Source organism: Bacillus rossius, chromosome 1 (assembly GCF_032445375.1).
Source record: "Bacillus rossius redtenbacheri isolate Brsri chromosome 1, Brsri_v3, whole genome shotgun sequence".
NCBI lineage: Eukaryota > Metazoa > Arthropoda > Insecta > Phasmatodea > Bacillidae > Bacillus > Bacillus rossius.
This window is the reverse complement of record NC_086330.1, coordinates 276,793,610-276,814,948: the sequence shown is the minus strand read 5'-3', so window position 1 is coordinate 276,814,948 and position 21,339 is coordinate 276,793,610. Positions and strand designations below refer to the sequence as shown.

The window sequence follows — 21,339 nt, the reverse complement described above, 5'->3', positions numbered from 1 at the left end:
CAATATAGGAAACTCCGGCCTTTCACAACAGTTGATGCGCGAGACGTGATACTGTAGCGCACCTAGCGGCATGAACTGGCGAATCACCCGGGAAGTTCAAATGTACATGGGTTTTAATGGTAGATTGAGGTACGATTATTTCGAGTTTCGAGGCAACAAATGTTGTTCAGCTAGGAAAATTCAATGATATCACATTCTTGTTTCTTAATAAAAGTGTAAACTTAAAGTGGAAATAAGATCTTTCCCAGCATAATGCTATTTTTGAAGGAAAAAAAAAGCTTATCTAGTACACTAAACAAGGTCATGTTAATAAGTACTTCTAACCAAAATTTTAATGTAGTACCATACATAAATTAAGTTATATCTCGCAATTACTGTTTTAATTTAAAAAAAAATAACTATTTGAGCAATTTTTTATTCAGGATTTTGTATTTAAATAAGAAAACATCTAATGCTATCGTTATTGTCAAAATGTGTGCTGTAACAGATTGTGATTTTTTTTAAATGTTATTCTTAAAATGTTACATTTATTCTGAACAAGTTTTAGTTACATAAAAGTCAAGAATTTAATGCCTACTCAGACCTAACACCATTCATGGTGAAGAGTTTATGAGAGACAATCAATAGTTTACATGCTAGCAGATTTTTTCCTGCAAGGTCAGGATGATGTGGGGCCCACATGTACTGATTAGGCCAAATTCAAATGTAAACTTAGGCTTATGACCTGTCTTATAAAAATTTTCAGGTATGCAGTCAATTACTTTATTGAATGTCACAGAGGGAAACTGGAGGGGGAAGAGGAATCCAGATAAGATAATGTACCTATTTGGCTTTTTTTTTGTACGCAAATACTGTCTGTGGTAGTTAAGTACTAACATACTAAGGCAGTCCTGGTTCAATTACCAGAAGAGTAAATACCCAATTTTCATATGTGGAAAATTTATCTGGATGATACAGGTCAGTTGGGCATCTCTGGTATCTTCAGATTTTTCTGCCTTGTTTTCCCCTTAGTCTGCTCGAAAGACATAATAAGATATTTATAGAGGGCCAAAACTATCCAATTCTACTATGCATATCAGAAAACAAAGTGTTACCATCTCAAATGTACTCAAAGCTGAGTGCAACCAGGTGAATACTCAAAGTTGCCGCAGTGTAAACGTGTGTATAGTGTAATTTACTGTAACCAAGAAGAATTGGTTCTGTTGAATATCTTTTTCCATAGGCCTAAACTTTATTTACTGTACAGCCACTATTTGAAGATTTAAGATGGAAACACAAATTAAGAAGCCTGTAAGGTACAACTGAAAATTGTATTGCTTACATCACGCAATGTCTTCGATTCAAATATTGTTTCCATCTACTATCAAGTACAGAGATGTTATGTTTCTGAAAGAAAGCAATATGAAAGCAATCAGTTGCATATGCTCTTCTGTAGCAAGTTGTAATAATGGAAATGGTAGGAAAGGATCAATGCAGGTCTCTACACATTTACCAGTACATGTATGATTCAATCAATGGATTGTATAGGGCGCACACAAACTGCAAGACTGCATTACAACAAAAAAGAAACAACTTGCCACTGACATGTAAAAAAATTTATTTCTGCATAAACACAAAAATAAATACATAATGTTACTAGAGTAACTGTAAATTAAATAAAATGAACACACATTATGCAACAATACTGCAAGTAATGACTTGGCACATACATTTTCATATACCGTATTGGCCCGAATATAAGGCGACCCCGAATATAAGGCGACCTGCAGTTTCAGGAGGCCAAACAAATGTAAAAATAATTTTTGGTAGAAATTAATGTGAAAATTCATTAGACATACATTTTGTGTTGATAAATCGTTTTTGCATTTATGTATAACAATTAATTTATATTTATCACTTTACTTATTTAAAATAAGTTTGAATGGCCTACCCTAAAAGTCAAAAGAAAACAATTAGAAAATATTTACACTTTTAAATATTACACTAGAAATTTTTTCGTGTTTACTCTAATGAAGCTGCATAATTGTCATCTTCAGAGCTGTTTATTTGTCTAGAGCTCGTTCCCCGCCGTTCCACAGATGTGTGATTGTTCATTTTTCACAGTTTACTGTATCTACGAATTTAAAATTTTTACAATGGCTATTAATCACTCTTAAAATACAGCATTTAACTTTCCGTTTGACTTAAGCTACGTATTACCACAGAACAAGGTGTATTACTATTTAGTAGTGTGTTTAACGTAAAAAAAGCAAACAAAGAATGCATCTTGCCGGAACAAAACAAGTGGCTAGCTGACATGATGAAGCATACGGCCATGAATAACTTCGGTTACGTGACAGCGTATATTTGTCCATATTACTCTCTGACAGAGAGAGTCTGTTCTATGAATTTGAAAGAATAATCTATTATAATTATGAAAGGTTTTTACATAAATAAAGAGTGGATTATTAAAATAGCTTTTGAAGCAACGTACCAAATTCCTGTTAATATGGCGTCTTCGAGCGTGTTCGGCAATGTTCGTTTTACAACAAAGAAATATTGTGGAAAGACAGTTGGCACTTGGCAGCCGTGAATTTCCATACATTACATCCGAAATGTTTGTAAACGTAAACAATCATTCTGAAAATAACTGTGATATTTTAGTACAAATATTTCAGTTAAAAATCTGAAGATAAATTACCGTAAATGTTAACACGCGATTGTACACAAAGTACAAATATGAATTGTGAAATAAAAGGTTGCCATTTTGAGATGCTTCAACATTCACGTTTTTACTCAAGAACAAATATTTTAATTTTCAACTTCAAACAATTGTAAATTACTGCAATATTAGGTGGATTTATTGTTTTTCCCCGTGTGAGGTAACAAAGTTTTAGTTAATATAAAAAATCGTGAACGTTTTGTTAAACAATGTTTCTACTGTAGCTTTCAGCTTGGAACTAATGTTTGCGGTTCTGACGTCTTGGGTGCGAAAATAAGGCGACTTCCAATTTTTGCATCTCTCGTTTATGTAAAAATGGTCGCCTTATATTCGGACCAATACGGTATTTACTAGGAATATATAATTCTTTTCATAATTTTTAAAGTTTAAGAAAGGACTCAAAATCTAATCAACTTTATATTTTTTGTACATGTCATTAAAATTAGCTTGGATACACATTGAGAACTTTATTTGGGTGCCACGATTGTTCTTTTCCTCATGCATTCTTAGTTATCTTCAAGTAGTATATCCATGATTTCACAGGAAGGCTGACCAATGCAGAAATGTTGTATGAAGACTTAGAATTGATTAACTGTTGTCATAAATTTACTTGATAAGCGGGTGCTCCAATAGTTCTTACATATTTAATGTCAATTGGTATTTTTATTAGCCTGCAATATAAGTACTTTATCAGGCATCACAACTTTACTGTTACAAGTAAACAAAATATAAAGAATTAAACTGATACAAATTTCACATCTTGATGCAGAGCACTTGACCTAAAAACTACAAACTCGAGTGTGAGCTCTTCTCAAGGCATAAACAAGCACTAAGGATTTTATTTGTGAAATCAGCCCTTACAGGACAAAAAATAGGTGAAATGTATTTTCCACTAATTTTCTTTCATTGAATCCATTCAGATATTGATGTGTTGCTTACTTAACAATGCCCAAGTCAGATTCTTAAAATGTGATAAAAAATATTTTTTATTTATGTATACTTACATATTACATCTAACTATAAATTTTTTCTTCGCAATGACAGTTTGATAACAAATTTAAATAACATATTTTCAAAAATTATTTGGAATTTTACCTCATAAGGAGTAAAAAGGGATGAAATGTTTTTTCCAATGAATTTTAAAGTTATGGAATTTTATATCCTACATTTAATATTACAGTTTAGGATTTTAATAAACTTTACTTCTATAAGAAAGAACACGAACAACATGATAGTCTAATATAACACCTGATTTTAATTTTAACAAGATACTTGGACAAGTGCTTAAAAATAATACTTTTAAATTTATAAAATTTAATCACTATGGGGATGGAAAGATTTAAAATGTTTTTTCTGACCTCCAATATCTACAAAACATGTTGAGTTGTCGTTCATTAGTCTTTTGATTCAGTGCTTACATATTTACCTCAAGGTTATTTAAAGATTCTGAAAAATCATCAACTGGAGAAAAAGAGATAGGCAGTTTGTGATTTCCAAAAACCTTATAATCTCTTAAACCTGAAAACATACGAAAGTAATTGTATACTTTGTAATTGTGATAAATCTAAAAAACCTCAAATTTAGAGAATTTCGTAATTTCAAGTCTGAAGACGACAAAACTATGTAAAGTTTGTTTTCAAGTAATACAAAATTACTATTAAATAAAGTATTACGGTGCTTTATGCTCATCAACAATGCCTCTACTGTGATGTATGTTTTCGTATGTGCATCTAGGGCATTAAAACATAGTCTACTACAATGAAAAGTTAATATGATTGTCTATTTTCTTAGGTATAATGTCAAAGTGTACACACAGAAGTGAAAAGACCCACTCAACTCCTTTTACATAAACATATGGATAGGTACTCTTAGAGAACAATCAAATGTGCCAAACCAGATACTGTAAAGTTTTCATTTGAACTGTTTTAAGTAAACAGAAGAGTCTTCTTTAAATCACAGGCACTGAAGCAGCCTTCCCTTACTTAATTAAAAGTATAAATGATACACATGAAATATATATTGGTAAGTCGCAGACTATAAAGAAAAAATTGAATCACAACTTCAGGGTGCTTAGTAGCATTGCTAGAAAATGTCCACACTTTGTTTCACTTGCACTTTTTACAAATGCAATTATTTTTTTTTAAACCTGTTGTTCATAAAATGGTGAAAGTATTCTGTTAAAACTATTTATAACTTCCTGTAACATGATAAATGTAAAGCTTTGTGAAAAAGTATTTACACCTTTTTATAAATTACACAAATAGTTTGGTACAAAAAATTGCATTGTAACAAGCAAAGATGAAGAAAATGAAAAGCACAGTTTGACTAAATGTTACACTGCATCAAAAAGTTGAACATCACTATTTACTTTTATAAATTGGAAATTACATCTGCTTGACTGCCCAAAATCCAGTCTGTGAACAAACTCTGGAAGGTCTATATTAATTCAACACACAAAATTAATAAATTTAATTCCAGTGTTATAACTGAATGAGTGTAAGTTTGAAGAGGAAATAATTCGCCTGTAACCAATATCAGCTACCGACTACACAAGTACACATAGAATGACATTTATCTCAGTACCGGTAACTAATAATTTAGACTGGTTTCATGATCGATGAGTGAATACCACTAAAATTACAAATACAAACATTCTAAAGGCATTTAAAATGACAAAAGGCAAATTACCAATTACCAAATGTAATTTCACATTTCAATAAAAAATATAAATTATTCACATTCTAAGAAAAATTTTTATTTACAAAGATTACCTGCAGCCATGCTAGACACCAATAATTAATTCCAAAGCAAATTTAGTTAAAATACAGCTACCTTGCTCCAAAAATGGCTTTTCCCAGTGTTATGACATGGTCAATTTTGTGAATGAACGAAAAAGGCCACATAACATTGTGCCAAGAGTACTGCAGAATGATAATATATTTTAAACTCAAACCACTTAAATAGGGTGGCACAATCACAAAGTTGTGCCATTTTCTTACTCCATAAAATACACAACATACACACAAAAGAAATGCAAATGAACACAAGAAAAAAATACTTTTGAATGTAGTAAACTACAAGCTGCTGCATTATTCTTATGACTTTATAACAGAAAAAGTCATATTAAAGTATGTCTACTGAACAAATTTAACACACAGAAAACTATGTTGCACAATCAACATTTATACCAAACACTAATTTACCAACCAATTCACAAACATACTGAACATTACACATTTCAATACAATTCACATTTCACAAAAAACACCAGGGATTGTTTTTTGAAGAAAATAAGTTCAAAGCAACATTATAATAATGCAAAGTCATTTATGCATAACTTTCTTTGCCTTTTTATTTTCTTTATTACTTAAATGTTTACTTCCTAAGTTGTTACTGGTTTTCAAAAAACACTTTATAAGAACATTGAAAAATTTGCTGCAAAATACAGCAAGACACTCTTTGCATACCGGACAGTAAGAAGGAACCTGTAACTCATGTATTAATTTTGTTTTGACACCAGAACGTGACTCTCCAAGGAACAATCTGAATTTACTTCTAAAAACTGAATACATATTTTGAGAAAGAACAGCTGCCAGTTCACTAGGATACAAAAACTTAGCATTTTCATATTTCTTCATTGATATATGTATACTGCTAGGAGACAATGACTCATCAAATGATGATAAATTTTTTTTGCATTCTTCATGGTCAATTTTGGAGCATGCCCATCCAGCCACATAACTTACACTATTTTCTTGCACTATATCTATATCTAAATCCACATCCTCACCCACATGATCAACATTCCTTGTCAAAGTGATTCCAGCACAATGTTTATGAAAGTCAGATTTTAACAGTACACATTTTGACAGATCGAGTTCACAATTACCATCAGGAGAAGGCATCAACATTTGATTACTCATTACCCCCCTAATAGCAGATCTGAACTTCGAACAGTCAGGTGTGACATTGTGAAACCCTTTACTTCTTATAATTGAAAACATGTTTTCTAAACAATCTTGAGTAAGCCTACGGGTAAGCAAAAACTGAAAGTTGAATTTCTGGTTCAGTTCATTCCAAAGTTGCTTTACAGATGAAATATTCAAAAGCCACCCTTTTACACATGGCGGAACTGGTCTCTTGGCATTGGTGAAACTCATGGTGTTAAGCTTTTTCCCAATGTCCTCCAAAAACTCCCAATGCAAACTGTTAGGTGAAAGGGCTCGTCGATAAACTTTGCCATCAAATTTTAGGGAAGAATTGAACACATCAAACAGCAAATCAAAATTGTCAATAAAATCAGCAGTATAAGCAGCTACACTAGGCATACTGTTTAATGCTACATGAGTCAATATGCCTCTACTCACAGAATGACTCAACAGTTGGGTTGCCAAGCAAACTCTCATAGGTGAAAAGGGTGGCAACTCAATATGTTTCCTTGTTAATTTTGGAGCCAGTCTAGGGTTCATCATTTTGTCCTTTTCATAGAATTCTACAATATGACGAAACGATGCCACTTTCCCATTGTAAATAACATCAAATTTTTTTAAGTTGTTCCTTACTGACTTTATAAGATGAGGAGCATCAAAAAATGCATACACCTTCTGTTCATTGCAAATAATGTAAGGTTTATCTTCTGAAATACCAAACAGTCTGTGCATCTTTACATTATTTGAGCCCTGGTCACATACCATTGCTTTAACAATAAGGCCTGTTTCATGGACTTTGTTGAGAGAATGTGTAATAACCTCCTTCAGGGTTTCTGCTGCCATCGGACCAGAAGTGAGGAAGTACCCAATTATTTGTTTGAAATTTTTTTTCAGGCCTCTAACCATTACAACAGTTGCCTGATTAGCAAACGTTAGTGGCTCGCCTGGTGATGAATACCCACACTTTAATTCTTCACCCAAATCTGGGTATCCTTCAAAGAAGTCAGCACTTGAATTGTATGTCACATTCTCTTTCAAAGACATCTCGTCAAACACAAGACTAACAACTCGATCTTGCACTGATAACTGAGTCACTTTAAATTTCAGCAACTTCATAATGTTCTGGTTGATACCAGGGGCTACCGAGAGATTCTGCAGCCACAAGCGCAAAGATCTCACTGTGGGTAAACAGAAATACTTCCGCAAAAAATTATATGCTCTTGGAGAGCAATAATAGATTGCAGAAGCAAATGTTTTGCTATGTTCTGTGTAGCGTCGACCTCTGCTTTTCTTAGCATTGGTTTTCAACAGAGACAACAAAATGCTATTTTTTCCAACAAAATCATTGACAACATTTTACACTCGATGATGAATTTTGCTGCCGCAAGGATGCCACATCATTCCGTAACGTGCGAATCAGTTTCTTTTGTCTGCATATTGTTTTTTGGGCACGTCGCAATTTTTCCTGTAAACACCTCATCTCCACCTCCACATTCACTCTCCTTCGCTTTGGATCTCTGGCATCAGGAAGAATATCATCTAAAATAGATTAAAATGAATTAGTAAATGCACATTTTAACTGTTACAGAAAATTTTCATATTTTCAATTACAATTTTATCAAAGACAGAAAAACCACACACAAGTAACATGTAATAGAAACTACACATTCAATTTGTGAAAGTTTTTTGTTAGAACAGGCTACTAACTAATGCATTACAGATTACAACTTAATGCCCTAACCAAATACCTCATGTTATTATTATACACGTAATGACATCACAAATGTGACATGAACATCAATGTTATTAACAGTAGGTGAAATTTATTTGATATATAATGTATTTCACGGATGTATTTTTACATAAGGAAATGTATATTAATACCAAATATTGTTGTTAATAACATAGCAATGAACTATCATTATCTAGATGCTGAGGTATCCAATAGAATTCTCCTAAATTATTCATTACTGGCACAAAACTATGCCATTGTGTTTTATTGTATGATTTTTAGTTTAAATATTTTTCCCAGATGAAATGGCTGAATTGTGTCTATGATACATTACTGTAAAATTCAGTGTTTATTTAGGGTGAAATGGTGAGATGTTTAATGACTACTTACTGCAGAATATTGGTCGTATTTACAATTAATGTACAGTATACAAACAATGTATGTTACATCCATATTAAGGAAAACAACTTGAAACTTTAAATAGCAGGGTTAAAAAGTACTAGAATATGCTAAGCTGCCTTGTTTCATTATAAATGAGGCTAAATTTACTTTTGGAGTGTGAAATTGCATATTTTCATTGGTTCGAAACAATGGTGTAATTCTGAACACAGTTACACAGGATGTTAGGATTTAAAAACAATTTTGTTGTGTTATTGAAGATTTCCTATAAGCATAAACAGTCTTACCCCAGAGACGCCAAGTATTGCCGCTCCAAGCTGAGCTGTTTTCAATTTCTTAAAGAGTAAAGGGAGCCTACATAACTTCCTCAAAAAAGACAAATAAATAAACAAATAACATATGTTTAGACAATATCAGGTCATATAAAAATTGGGCCAAATTTACACACTGCATACAAGAGCCTTGCGGTTAGGGATGTTGTAACACTAAGTGGGCATGTCTGAGTAGCTATTATCACTGCTTCAAGACCAAATCTCACATATAGAAACTCTCCAGATCAGCTGTGGCCTTAACATTGTTTTGAAAAACTACAGCACAAATCTATAACTATTTAAGTTGGCAGTTGCAGGATAACACAAACACTCATAAACCATAATGTGAATTGACATCAGGTACCGTAACACTGTGTGAGCATGCCCATATCTGGCAAGCTTGAACAGACATACACAATAAATGACCTTGTGAGCAGTGGAATGTTCTATTTTTGGGCTATACAATTTTTGGAAAGTTTGTTCTAGGTGGTGTTGTATTACTTCAGTGCTTTTGACTTATACCTGCAACACATGTTTTGAAAATAACATCAAAACATCAGTAAACACGTAGGTATAAGTCAAAAGCACCAACACATTCATACACTGGAAACTCAGACTGCTGCTGTTCAAGAGGCAAGTTTTGCAAATCTTGATTAATATAAACTTGTGGTGATAGTGGTGAAACACCACTCTGACCCTAACACTTAAGCAAATTTTGTTAATCTTGTTTTCTGTTAAAATTAAACAGAGAGAAACTGGCACTAAGTCTTATGGTTGACTTTCTGCTTTTACAAATTATACTTGAACTAATGTATAACAGTAAGTACCTGATTGTAACACCGCATCATTTGAATTATGCGCCATTCCAACAATGGTAGAGCTCATCTTTCTTTTTGTGGGAGAGTTCATTTTTATTTTTGTTGGAGACCTCATCTTTCTTTTTTTTGGGCTCTTACGCTGGTTGGAGTTTCCACTTGAAGTAGGGAGATTCTGCGTTGGCACAACACCTTTCAACAAACTGTGAATAGAATCAGAAAATATTTTTAACTTATGTTGTACTAAAGTGTTGTAATTAAATACAACATTTTACACTTAAAAGGTTAGTAAAGGTTTATGTACAAAAACATACGATTATCAGTGAATGAAAGAGTTAAAATCTATAAGCAATTTCTTGCAACAGTAGTGTTTAATAATATGATTAAAATTGGTATTGAGGAGTGAAGAGATTTTTTTAACACCACTCCATGCTGATGAAGAAACGACAAAATGCAAAAATGGCAAAACAGGAGCTCCCAAAGAAAACCTGCTTGCTAAATGGCAAAAAGTATATTCTAACACCATTTAATATCTTGCTGCCAAAACTAAATGTAAGCTATGAACATGTTTAGGTTGCAACATTACATTAAAATTTTAAAAAGGTTAGATTAAATTAATCGTAACACATTGCTAATTACACTTAATTAATTGTGTACAATCACATTGGCACAAAAATAACCAACAAAGTTTTCGACAAAATTTCATTCAAACTTTCAATAGTTCTAATATAGCTATGTCTGAAACTTGAACAGATGTTAAACAGTAATGTAATGTTAAAAATCACCAATGAAAAGCTCACAAAAAATGATGTTTAAAATTGAAAATGAAAATGAAAATAAATGTGCATAAAAAATTATAGTGGAACTAGAAAATTAATAAATGCACATAAAGATAAGCTTGGATTTGCTGTATTACTCTGTACACGTATTCACTTAAATTTATAAATAATAATTGTAAGCTATACTGACACATGGGAGTTAACCTTCGTCACTCTAGGTTAGAATCAAATTTGCATATACTGGATTCATAGACCCAGCTATTTCATTTGGACACAAGTAATTGGACAACTGATTTTGTAAGCACTAACTAGTTGTCATATCCTTGAATCTTAACTTAATCTAAATCTAATGTTGTTAACATTCTACAGCTGTGTTACCTTCAATTTCTTTACAGCTTCATCTATTACAGCTAACTGAAGAAAGTAATAACATACAGAATAAACAAAAAACTTGAGACGTGAGTTGTTAAAAGGGATGTTCAAAGTAAATTTCTTCAATTTTTATTCAATATTATAATGTTCAGTGTAACCACAGAAGCTAATTAAGGCCTATGTAACTACTTTCAGACTTGAAATTTTTTTCTTAAGATTTAATACATAAACATTTACAATTTCAAGTTAGTGCAGGTTATAATAATAATAATAATAATAATAATACAAAACCTTGCAATTGGGCTTCCACCCGGTGGCAAGGCTCTCTCCCGTCTTTCCCCTAACCTCACTCTCTCAATTCCTTGAGCCTCTTTATACAAACTTGTGCTTAAATTGCACATAATAGCCACACAAACATATTTCTATCACAGCCTTAATTCTTACCCTTGCGACGGCAGATTAGGGTTGCGATAATCCTCTTTTCGAAAGTGTTCTGAACAAACAGTTCTAGTGTACAAGGAACAAGCTCCTTTCTTTTTGAGAATCACATCCAGGTCAGCTCTTTTGCATTTAACGACCCATTGTTTGCACCTGAAAGGAAAAGTAATAGCATATGATCAATAAAGCGGCATTGCAATAACATGCAACTTTAAAATGTTAAACAATTATAGATAAAACGAGAGGCAAACTGCCGACTGCAACAAATGTAACTTACTGATTCTCGTCCCTCGGAAATCGAAAAAAAGATTTTGAACAGTTCGTAACATTGTAATTATTACAGCCAAACACTGCACAAATTTTCCCAGCCATCGTGAATAACAATTCTGGTAAATATCTTTTGCTCCACGCGCTTTCAAAACCGCCAAATCCAGCATGAACAAACGCATTATCATCGTTTAACCAGTTCTAGCCGCTAGGGGCGCTGACATTACATGTCTCACATTTTTTTGGCGAGTTTCCTATATTGTCCATTTACCATATTTGTCGTCGCCTTTCGAGGGGGTTGACATGGTTGGGCCCTCTGTGTCGCTTCGGTCCGTGTCGCTTGATCTGGGGCCATCCCCTTCCTCGACCGCCAGCCTCACTGCATCCCGATGATACTTTGCTCTGCGGCCCGTCTGCAACTTGACCACCACGGCTGTGGGGCCTATCGTGTCCACGATCGGGACGGGGCTGATCCATTTGGGTGCAAGTCCGGCGCAGAAGTTCTGCTTCCGGGCCGACAAGGGGTGGTGTCGGGTGTACACCATCTGGCATGGCTCGAGGTTGGCCGGGGGTCTCGTGCGAGGTGTACTACTCTCTGTGTGGTCCGCCTGGTTACGTCGCGCGGCCTCGCGGGCTCCATCGAGGTCTCTGGCTCTCTCCTCGGGGCTGACTGTCTTGCGATCTGGGTCGAGCCCCTCGACATGGTATTGTCCGGGTAAGGGGAGGTTCTGTCCTTGCACCAGCGTGGCCGGGTACTCACCGGTAACTATGTTCACTCGACGTCACAGGCAGTACAGTATATCCGGTAAGAGTTGGTCCCACTGAGTTTGGTCGTCCCCCACACGCAGTCTCAGCTGGGTCTTGAGGTCTTGGTTACGCCTCTCTGTGGGATTCGCTCGGGGGTGGTATATCGGGGTGGTGTGTGGTCGGACTCTCCACTTCGCACATAGCTCTGCCCACCTGCGCCCTGAGAATTGTGTGGCGTTATCCGTGAGTAGTACCTGAGGGTACGCCCATCGGGGAAAGAACTCCGTCTCCAAGGCCCGCGCGATCGTCCCCGCCCTGCAGTTCGGCAAGGGGTACGCCTCCACCCACCGACTGAAGCAGTCTTGTGACCACGAGCAAGAACCTTTTGCCCGTCGGATACAAGCGTCGATGAAGACATGCTTTGCGGATCACGAACGCCTCCGCGGACTCCGCGGCTCCTTGCTCCGAGCAGTACAGCTCAGCACGCACCTTCATCTCGGCGCGGATGTTGGCGAAGCATGCCTGGAACCTCCATACAAACTCCGTCCAATCCGTGTCAAACTCGCCGATGAGCGCCCACCAGGTCTTGGCGTCCCCCTTCAGGACGCGACCAACGTGCTCCGCCCACTCGGCCTCCGGGACCCCGTAACGCCTCAGCCGGTCCTCGCACATTCACACGAACTTCCCCGGGTCGTCACAGTTTTTTTCCGCGAACTCCGGCAGGTCGACCGGCTCGACCGGGATTGCCCTCCCACGTGGTATGAGAGCCACGTGGTCGTTGCTGTCGCACACGTGAGCCGTGTCCCCCGTCACACCACCCACGTGTCTCGGGCGTGCGCACTCATTACAGTATAAGTCACTTAGATTAAACAAGTTCTCTACCTTGACTGACGCCATGCTAGAAGATGTTAGTACCCGTGGTATGAAAGTCATTTCTGTTCGTCACTGGTTACTGTCCGCACCTGTTGTTTGCGCGCATTCCGTGGCCACGTGGCCCGGTGGAATTCCCGTTACCGGTCGGCCGCTCCGCTGCGCGCCGGCCCAAAACCACTCAACTCACGCGCTCCAGGTTTCTGTGTTGTTTCGTGTTGTGCCTCGCCCCATGCTTTTGGGCGACATTTTCTATCGCACAGGGTTGTCTAAGGCGGCGGATACTGAGTTTGGGCGCCACTACGTGATTTGTGGGCACGTGGTCCCGGCGAAACTCCTTTCTCGGGCCGTGACGTCGCCCAAGTGTGACGAGACACACAACCCTAATACTGCTTCGTTGGCCCCTAACACCCGCTCTCAGCGGCGGGCACGCTGGTACACTCGTGTAATGCTCTAATCTTTACCTAGGTGGGCTCTAGGCGTCCCACACGCCAGGCGACTGAAATAATATGTACTCGAGATTCACACCTGATATTTATTAAACATTCCTCGTCTCTACATTGTTCATGCGAAGCGGATAAAAAGCCAACGGAAAACAATCGGTTTAGGAGGTGGGCCAGCTCACCACGTAACGAAGTTAATTTTAAAATGCTCGAGGAGCGTAAATTCTTATTGAAACAGTCTACCACCCGGAGTAGGCCTCGAAGACAGAAAGAAAGTGATTTAGATAAAAATATGCGAAACGGATGCTAACGGATCAGATATTACCAAACAATGATGTCGACAAGGTGCGGGAGCGTCCCACTTCGAGCGGCGGAAGAACAAGACTGGCCGGTCAACAGGATGTCATGGCATCTTCCAACACTCGAGTTCCCGTTAGCTTGTTAACTTATAATTAATCTAATTACTAATATAGTTTACCCTTTTAAAAATTAGTAATAATTAAATGACAATTTCTGAGACTTCCATCTGATTTCATAATAATATACTTAATTAATTATTGTCTAAAGATTATTCGTCGGTAGTTCATGTAGCGGCCACGTGTGGCGCTGCGCCGTCCTTCCTGTGACTTAAGACTAAACACTGGGCGAATTTATATATACACACAATACATAATCCTTTTTTTATTTACTTATTAATTAATTACTATTTTGCATTTCTGGGCCGTCGCACTATCTCTAACGCCTTTTGCGGCTCACACACACACACGCGCGCATGCACACGTCACCGTGGTGGGCGGTGCAAACAGAGGGTGGTGGCGCTGGTGGAACAGGGGACACATCGGGCTCAAGGGAGGGCACAGCCCTGGTTGACGTCAAAGTAAACGCCATAGTTTCAATGGCGTATAAGTCAATACATATATCTAACACCATGCGACACAGTAGCAGCTTACTTGGTGTAAGTATCTATGATGAAACAGACGGTTCCCCTGGCTATATCCCTACCCCTCTTCCCATCCCCCCTCCTCCCGGACCATGTGAGTGCATCTTCCCCGTCACTTTACTTGTGTGGAGGACCTGGTCTATAGGTGTGGTCCATGCATCCTAATTTCGGTATTCTGTGGATTCTCAAAAACTCTCCATTCAAGTGCTGGAGTGGTTCTTCTTTACCAGCAGAAAAAGACATTTCCTTCTCTTTTCTCAATACTAATATTTCTTTTTCTTAGCATGGCTGTATTTACATTTATTTTATAAACTACTGGAATGAAGTAAAAATAAGAAGTTAATATTTTTAATGTTTGTTCTTATTATAAAACCATTAGGGCCATACATTTAACATCATTCAATTGAAATTATATAGTAACAATTCATAAAATTAATTTTGTACATGGATGAAAGCAGACCAGAGCTTCATCACAAATGCATAGCTTCACATCACATTCGAAGCTTCAAATAAAACAAATACGAATCCCCAGGTGAAGAAAAAACGAATATTAAAAAGAGCTTTGTTTTTATTCACTTAGTTGAAGCTTGGAACAGGCTTATATGCGACATGTCATTTCAATCAACTTTTATTTTTGCGATACAAATACTCAGGTCTCTGAACTTGCATGCAGTCTAAAAATTTTATTTGGGAAATACTCACACAACTAATTTAGTCATGGGAATGGTTTCAAACACTTTGAAATGGTTTCCTGGGTTAGTTGTTCGGTTACCCAGGTTTATATGATTTACTGATTATTATTGATTGATATATATGATTTACCTACGAGCTGAATTAATTCAATAATGGATTACCAAATTCCTGATGATGTTATAGCTCAGAATCCATCCTGTAATTAAAGGGGAAGAAATAAGATATTTTTTAAATTCATGCGATAGTAAATATAAGATAGTGATGCTTAATTTTTTAATTTTAAATCTCAAAGGGCCTTGTCTTCTTAATGGTCCGATCTCTCGCTCTCCAACCAATGCATTAATGTTTGAATCCCAGCAGGTTCAAACCAGATTTTACATTGTTGTAAGTCGCTAAATTTTCACTATTGCATATCCTACCCATGCAATCCGTCAGATGAAGACTAGGTGTATATAATATATATATTTCATTAGTTCATTCCAAGAAGCATCCGAAAGTATGCTTACTGTCCTGTCAACCATTGAAATGCAGTCAATAGTATTTTAAGAAACCAAGTATGACAGGGATGAATCGTGACTGCTCCTAGGGTGTCGCCCCCGGGGCTGCGACCAGCACAGGACTTCGCCCGCACGGGCAGCCAGGACGAACCCCAGTCGTCACCGATGCTCGAGGAGAGCTTCACCATCCACCTCGGCTCGCAGATGAAGCAGATGCACAACATCCGCATCCTGCGTGCAGATGCGCTCGACTTCTGCCGAGTTTCGCCACGGCAGTCTGGGTGAGCTGCCGCCCTGGTCTCCTTCCTCTCTCTGGGTAATGGTCGAGTGTTCAGATCACCTGGCTTCCGAACCTTTGAGGCCTGCTCCAAGTGGTAAGCCTTTCCACTTAACTAATTTAATTCCATTTACGGATTTCTTACAGTAATGACAAATTTCTCTTTCAAGACCAGTTAGTATGGTGTCCTGTCCGCACCTATTTTGATTTTGCACTGTTGGCAATTTTAAAAGATTTACTTTTATTTACTTAATAATTATTAAAATACAAATAAGCAACATAATAATAAAAACAAATTTACCAGAAGCTTGTAATCATAATGCGAAGTCTTAAAGTGTCAACGATAGCGTGTGTTGAAAAAAAAAGGGAAAATGTTTTTTTTTTCTTCTGGCAGATCCAGACCACACCTAGTTAAGAAACATCAGGTTTTAATGAGATACATAAGCATTGAAAGCTATTATTTATTGCCCATAATGTCAGAATTTTGGTCAGCTAGCTTAATGTTTAAATTAAATAATGTGGGGTCCAATCCCTCTTAAGGCTTACTTCATTCTTTGATTCATTTTTTCATGTTTCCTGTCGTCCCCAAGGGCTCTGGATCCACAGCCACAGCGACTGCAGACTGCCCTTGGCCTCTACTCCAGCGACCTTTGCGGGCTCGTACTCCTCACGGACAGTCACATGGGGACGTTCTCCGGCCTCACCAAGGGTCTGTTTTCTACATCATGTTATTTTCACGCCTGTAAATTTATGTTTGAATGTTTTAGGATTGTGACACTCTTTCCGAGTGTCCCTCCTCTTTTTCCTTTTTCTCTTTGTGTTTTGTTTGTTGACGTTTGGCCGTGCGCGGTTTGTAGACGCGTTGCCCTTTCAGTGTGCGAACTTCGGTGTTTGCTTTGGCTCCTGCCTGGTGGCGCCGCTCGGCGGTGAGTTTGGTAATTCCTGAGGAGTTGCGGTTTTTACACGCGCGGCTGTTGGTGGCAACTGTGTGGTCAGCTGTAGGAGAAGTGGTTTCTCTGGTGACTTCTGGTAGAAGTGGTGGGTCTTGTCGCCTCGGCCGCTTTGGTGTGACGAGGCAGAAGTGTTGGTAGGTCGGTCGGACGAGGTGGGGGAGCGAGACAAGTCTTGCCGTGGAAAAATTTGGGGAGTGCCAGCAAAGTCTACGAAGAAAAGGTTAAAATGGGTTTGCTGTAGAACGTTTGCTGTAGAGGAGTGATCTACGAGAATCATCATGGAAATGTGTTTGTGGAGTCCGAGATTGTGCAGCCCTTTTTTTTTGTTTTGAAATACTATAATACGGGTCTACGTAATACATTTTGCTAACGTTGTGTGTTGGTAATGCAAGAGAATAGGTCTGAGTTGCGGTGCGCCAGTTAATGGGTCTTCGAGCGTACATCCCGTTTATCTGCTACGAGATTATAAGTCTAGTTTATAGTGAAATTTTTCCAAGAACAGTTCGGTAACGAAGATTATGCTAGGGGCACAGAGAAGTCTAATGCGCTGATTGAAGACAAGAAGGGATGTTCTACGTTTGTCTGCAGTCTTCTGACAACGGGACTGTGGCGTACGGAAGGCGAAATCTACAGAGGCATGCAAGATATTTCAGTCTTCGACGTCTGGTTTTTATTGCTTGATGTGTTCTGAATGTTTGTCATAATTTTTTATATATATTTTTAGTAGAACTGTGGATTAACTTAGGGTTTTCTGTCGTTGTTAATTGGACTAGGTATTCGTTGTTTTTCCCTGTTCGGGAGGTTTCGCTGGCGCGTCCGATATATATTTAATAGTTTAATTTTTGCCTGAATTTTTTTTTATTGGAAAATATAAAGCTTTTCAGGGTACACCACAGTAAATCAGTATCTTTTTTATGCACATTGCGAATGGAATTAGAAAATTTGTAATTTGTAATTCTGATAACGTCGCTGTCTAATAAACGGTCGTTTAAATTCCATTTGTGTGGTAAATGAAGGGTTTGTGCTGTGAAATGCAATTATTTTTAGATATATTTTATATATTTTTTTAATGATAAATATTTTATTATATTTTTATATTATTTATCTGGTGGTGTCCGGTGAACTTTATCAGTCCTGTGTGGCGGAGGATGGATAGTAAATATAATACGAGGATTTTGTAAATCCTGGCCGAGAGTAAAAACTTATAAACTGTGGTGTAAAATTTCTTTTTGCGTTAGAGATTTCTGAGGCACAAATTAATTTTTTTTTTGAGATTTGGTCCTCTAAATTATTATTTTTGTTTATTACCATATCTTTGTAGATATTATTCCTATTTGTTGTTTTTGGTTAACGTTGAATGTCAGAGATAGTCAATGCTATTATGTTGCCTTTTTGAAACTTACTGTGTTATATAAATAGAGTTATGTATTTATTATAAAATTTGATTTAAAATTACCAGCTGAGATTATATCTATTTATAATATTGTATAATAATAATTTTATAATTTAGTTTTGTATAATAATTTATTTTTATCTGAGGGGATCAAGGGAATTGTTTTAGGGATGCACTCGGGGGAGGGGCAAGCGGTTTGTTTATGAGTGAAGCCACTGGTGGGTGTGGTTTTGTTTTTGATGCTAATACATGTGAATACAGTGGAGCCGTCCGAACCCGCTCAGAGTTTAATGCCCTTGGCCCCTTTTTTGGCAGTTAATTTTTTTTTATGCATGTATAATGTTGGTTTTTCCTTCTTTAAATTTTTTTTTAAAATGTTTTGTCTTGTAATTTATTGAGGAAGCGGAAGATGTTAACGTTGATTTTTATTTGGCCAATTACAGCTAGCATCGCACTCTATTCATTTTTTTTATTACATCGTTACCTCCCTATAGATTGATTTTTTTAGGTAAAGCTCTGGAGGTGTTAACGGAAATACGAAGTTGACTGAGGTGTATATTTTCTTTTAAAGACTTTTTAAACGGTGTTTCCTTTATCTGATTGTCTGTGTTGCCGTGGTGTACCGCTTATAAAAATATAGCCAGCGTATCATTCATGTTTGGTTATGTTGCTTTCCGTATAGAGCGCGCGCATGTAGTCGAATATTGATATCTCTGTCAGGTGCCAAGTTAACTACGTTTGATAGCTTGCATTCTTTCGTGGCAAGTGAGTACTACGACACGTTAGTTCACGTTAGATTCAAGTGGCTTGCGTTCACGTTAGAATTTTGGTTTATCTATTTAAAGTTGAAGAAAGGTTTTTGTTTAAAGAATTATTAATATTAATTGTTTGGCTTGCTCTTGTATACACCACCTTTTTTTAAATAAACGTACTTTCCATGAACAGGTTTTGTTTTTATAAATAACTTTACATAACAAATTTTTTTCCCCCATAATCGTCGTACCCCTACTTTTCAAACTTGATTTTAGAATAAAATGTGCGATTATTATGCGAGAAAACACGGTAGAAACGAGAAGGAAATGTCTATTTTTGCTGGTAAAGACTACCCCAGGTCTTTGTAAGTATTATTTACAAGGTGTTAATACTGTCTTGGATTCAAGTAAATATTGTTTTATGTTTGTGTGAATAGTCTTTGATTTGAGTAAATTTTCTTATATTCAAGGAAATAAGGCAATGTATTGTTGAGATCTTAAATCAGATGGTCATATAGGAAGTGTAGCTAGCTACGGCCCACCTGGCCTAACCTTGCAGAGGGAGTGAGAGAGAGGTATCCTGTGAAAGCACACACACAGAGGGGGAATGGCTGACCTCGGCACGCACATCTGGCCACAGAGCTGAGCGGCGTGTGCCAGCAGTCCACGGAGTTCCACTTTTCGCCCGTGGAGGACCAGCTGGAGGGCGTGCGGGCGGAGGTGAAGAAGGCTGTGGCTTGGCGGCAGGCGCACTGGGGCCCAGACAACCTGGTTGGCCTCACTGCCGCAGAGCAGCAGGTGAGCGCCGGGGTTCCCCGCCCAGCCTCCATTTCACTACTGTCACCTGATACGTCTCGAATGCTTTGTATCATTATAAAGTTGTCCACAAATATCTGGTGAACCGTTTCAGGATCATTTCAGAATTTTTCATTAAAATATCCATAAATATTTTTGAAGTGAAATATCGTTGCTGAGGGGAATACAATTTTTGAGCGTTACAAAAATTCCGATTGCATGAAGGTAATAGTTAGGTACTGGGTGGGGGAACCGGTAGGGGAGGAGAATGCGTCAGTTGCAACACCACTCCAATGCATGCATGCCCTAGCGGTCGAAAGGGAAGATGGCGGGGGGGGGGGGGGGATAGGTACTTAGCGTAGCATTGCTACATGTTAGTTGTTAAGGGCCGAAAGGAGAGATGATAGGAATTCTTGTAACGCTGCTTGTGTTTGTTTACTCCTCAGTTTTTGTAACAACGAACAATTGATGCTATCATGGTTTTTTTAAATTTTATTTAAGGTATCAGCAATTTATTTATTCGCGTGGAAAAGAGTTATTGATTTGTGCTATTAACTTTATAAATATTATTCATTTTTAGGGTTAATAGGGTGCTTGAAAATGTATAAAAAAAAAAAAAAAAACACTTGTAGACTTAAAAGGTTAGCTTTATAAGTGAAATTTTTTTTTGGTATGTGAACACTGTAATTTGAAATGTCAAAAGGTCTTATATACTTGTGAAATAGACTTTATAAGTGTAATTTATGTTAGATTGGAGTGTTTTTTTTTTGTTCTTTCATTTTGTTCATGCCTAAAATAATAAAAAGGCAGAAGCAGATATATCTATCTAAACCTAATAAGCAAAAGTTTCACTTATGTCATGCTTTGACTTCATGCACACATTTTTTTAATATTGTAGTCATTTTTTTTACATAAATTATACAAAATTTAACATATTAAGTAAAAAAATCTCTGTGCAAGAACATGCTAATTTTATATGTTAGAAAACTTATAATTTTCATGTTATTTAAGTGGACAGTCGGTAACTATTTATATTTAATATTCAGTTATAAACTGAAGTAAGATGTCAAAAAACCAAACGCAAGCTAGCAAAAGGATCCTACAAATTTAGTTTCTTGACTTTCAGCACCGTTACTGTTTAATTTGGGACTGTTTCATGATTTCATGAACAATCCTGTTTCATTACCTTTTTGTTATTTTCTTTGCCAGTATGCACCCTAAATATGCTCTGTTTAT

General features: G+C 37.0%; 1 protein-coding gene across 4 annotated transcripts in view; it reads left to right on the top strand.

The window, feature by feature from the left end:
* Positions 1-21,339, top strand: part of LOC134527617 (protein C12orf4 homolog) — a 59,960-nt gene that overhangs the window by 14,095 nt on the left and 24,526 nt on the right. For all 4 annotated transcript variants that reach the window (XM_063360461.1, XM_063360459.1, XM_063360460.1 and 1 more), the window contains 3 exons: positions 16,023-16,214; positions 16,801-16,919; positions 19,949-20,106. In XM_063360461.1, coding sequence (XP_063216531.1) covers positions 16,023-16,214; positions 16,801-16,919; positions 19,949-20,106 — 469 coding nt within the window. The remainder of the gene's footprint in view (positions 1-16,022; positions 16,215-16,800; positions 16,920-19,948; positions 20,107-21,339) is intronic.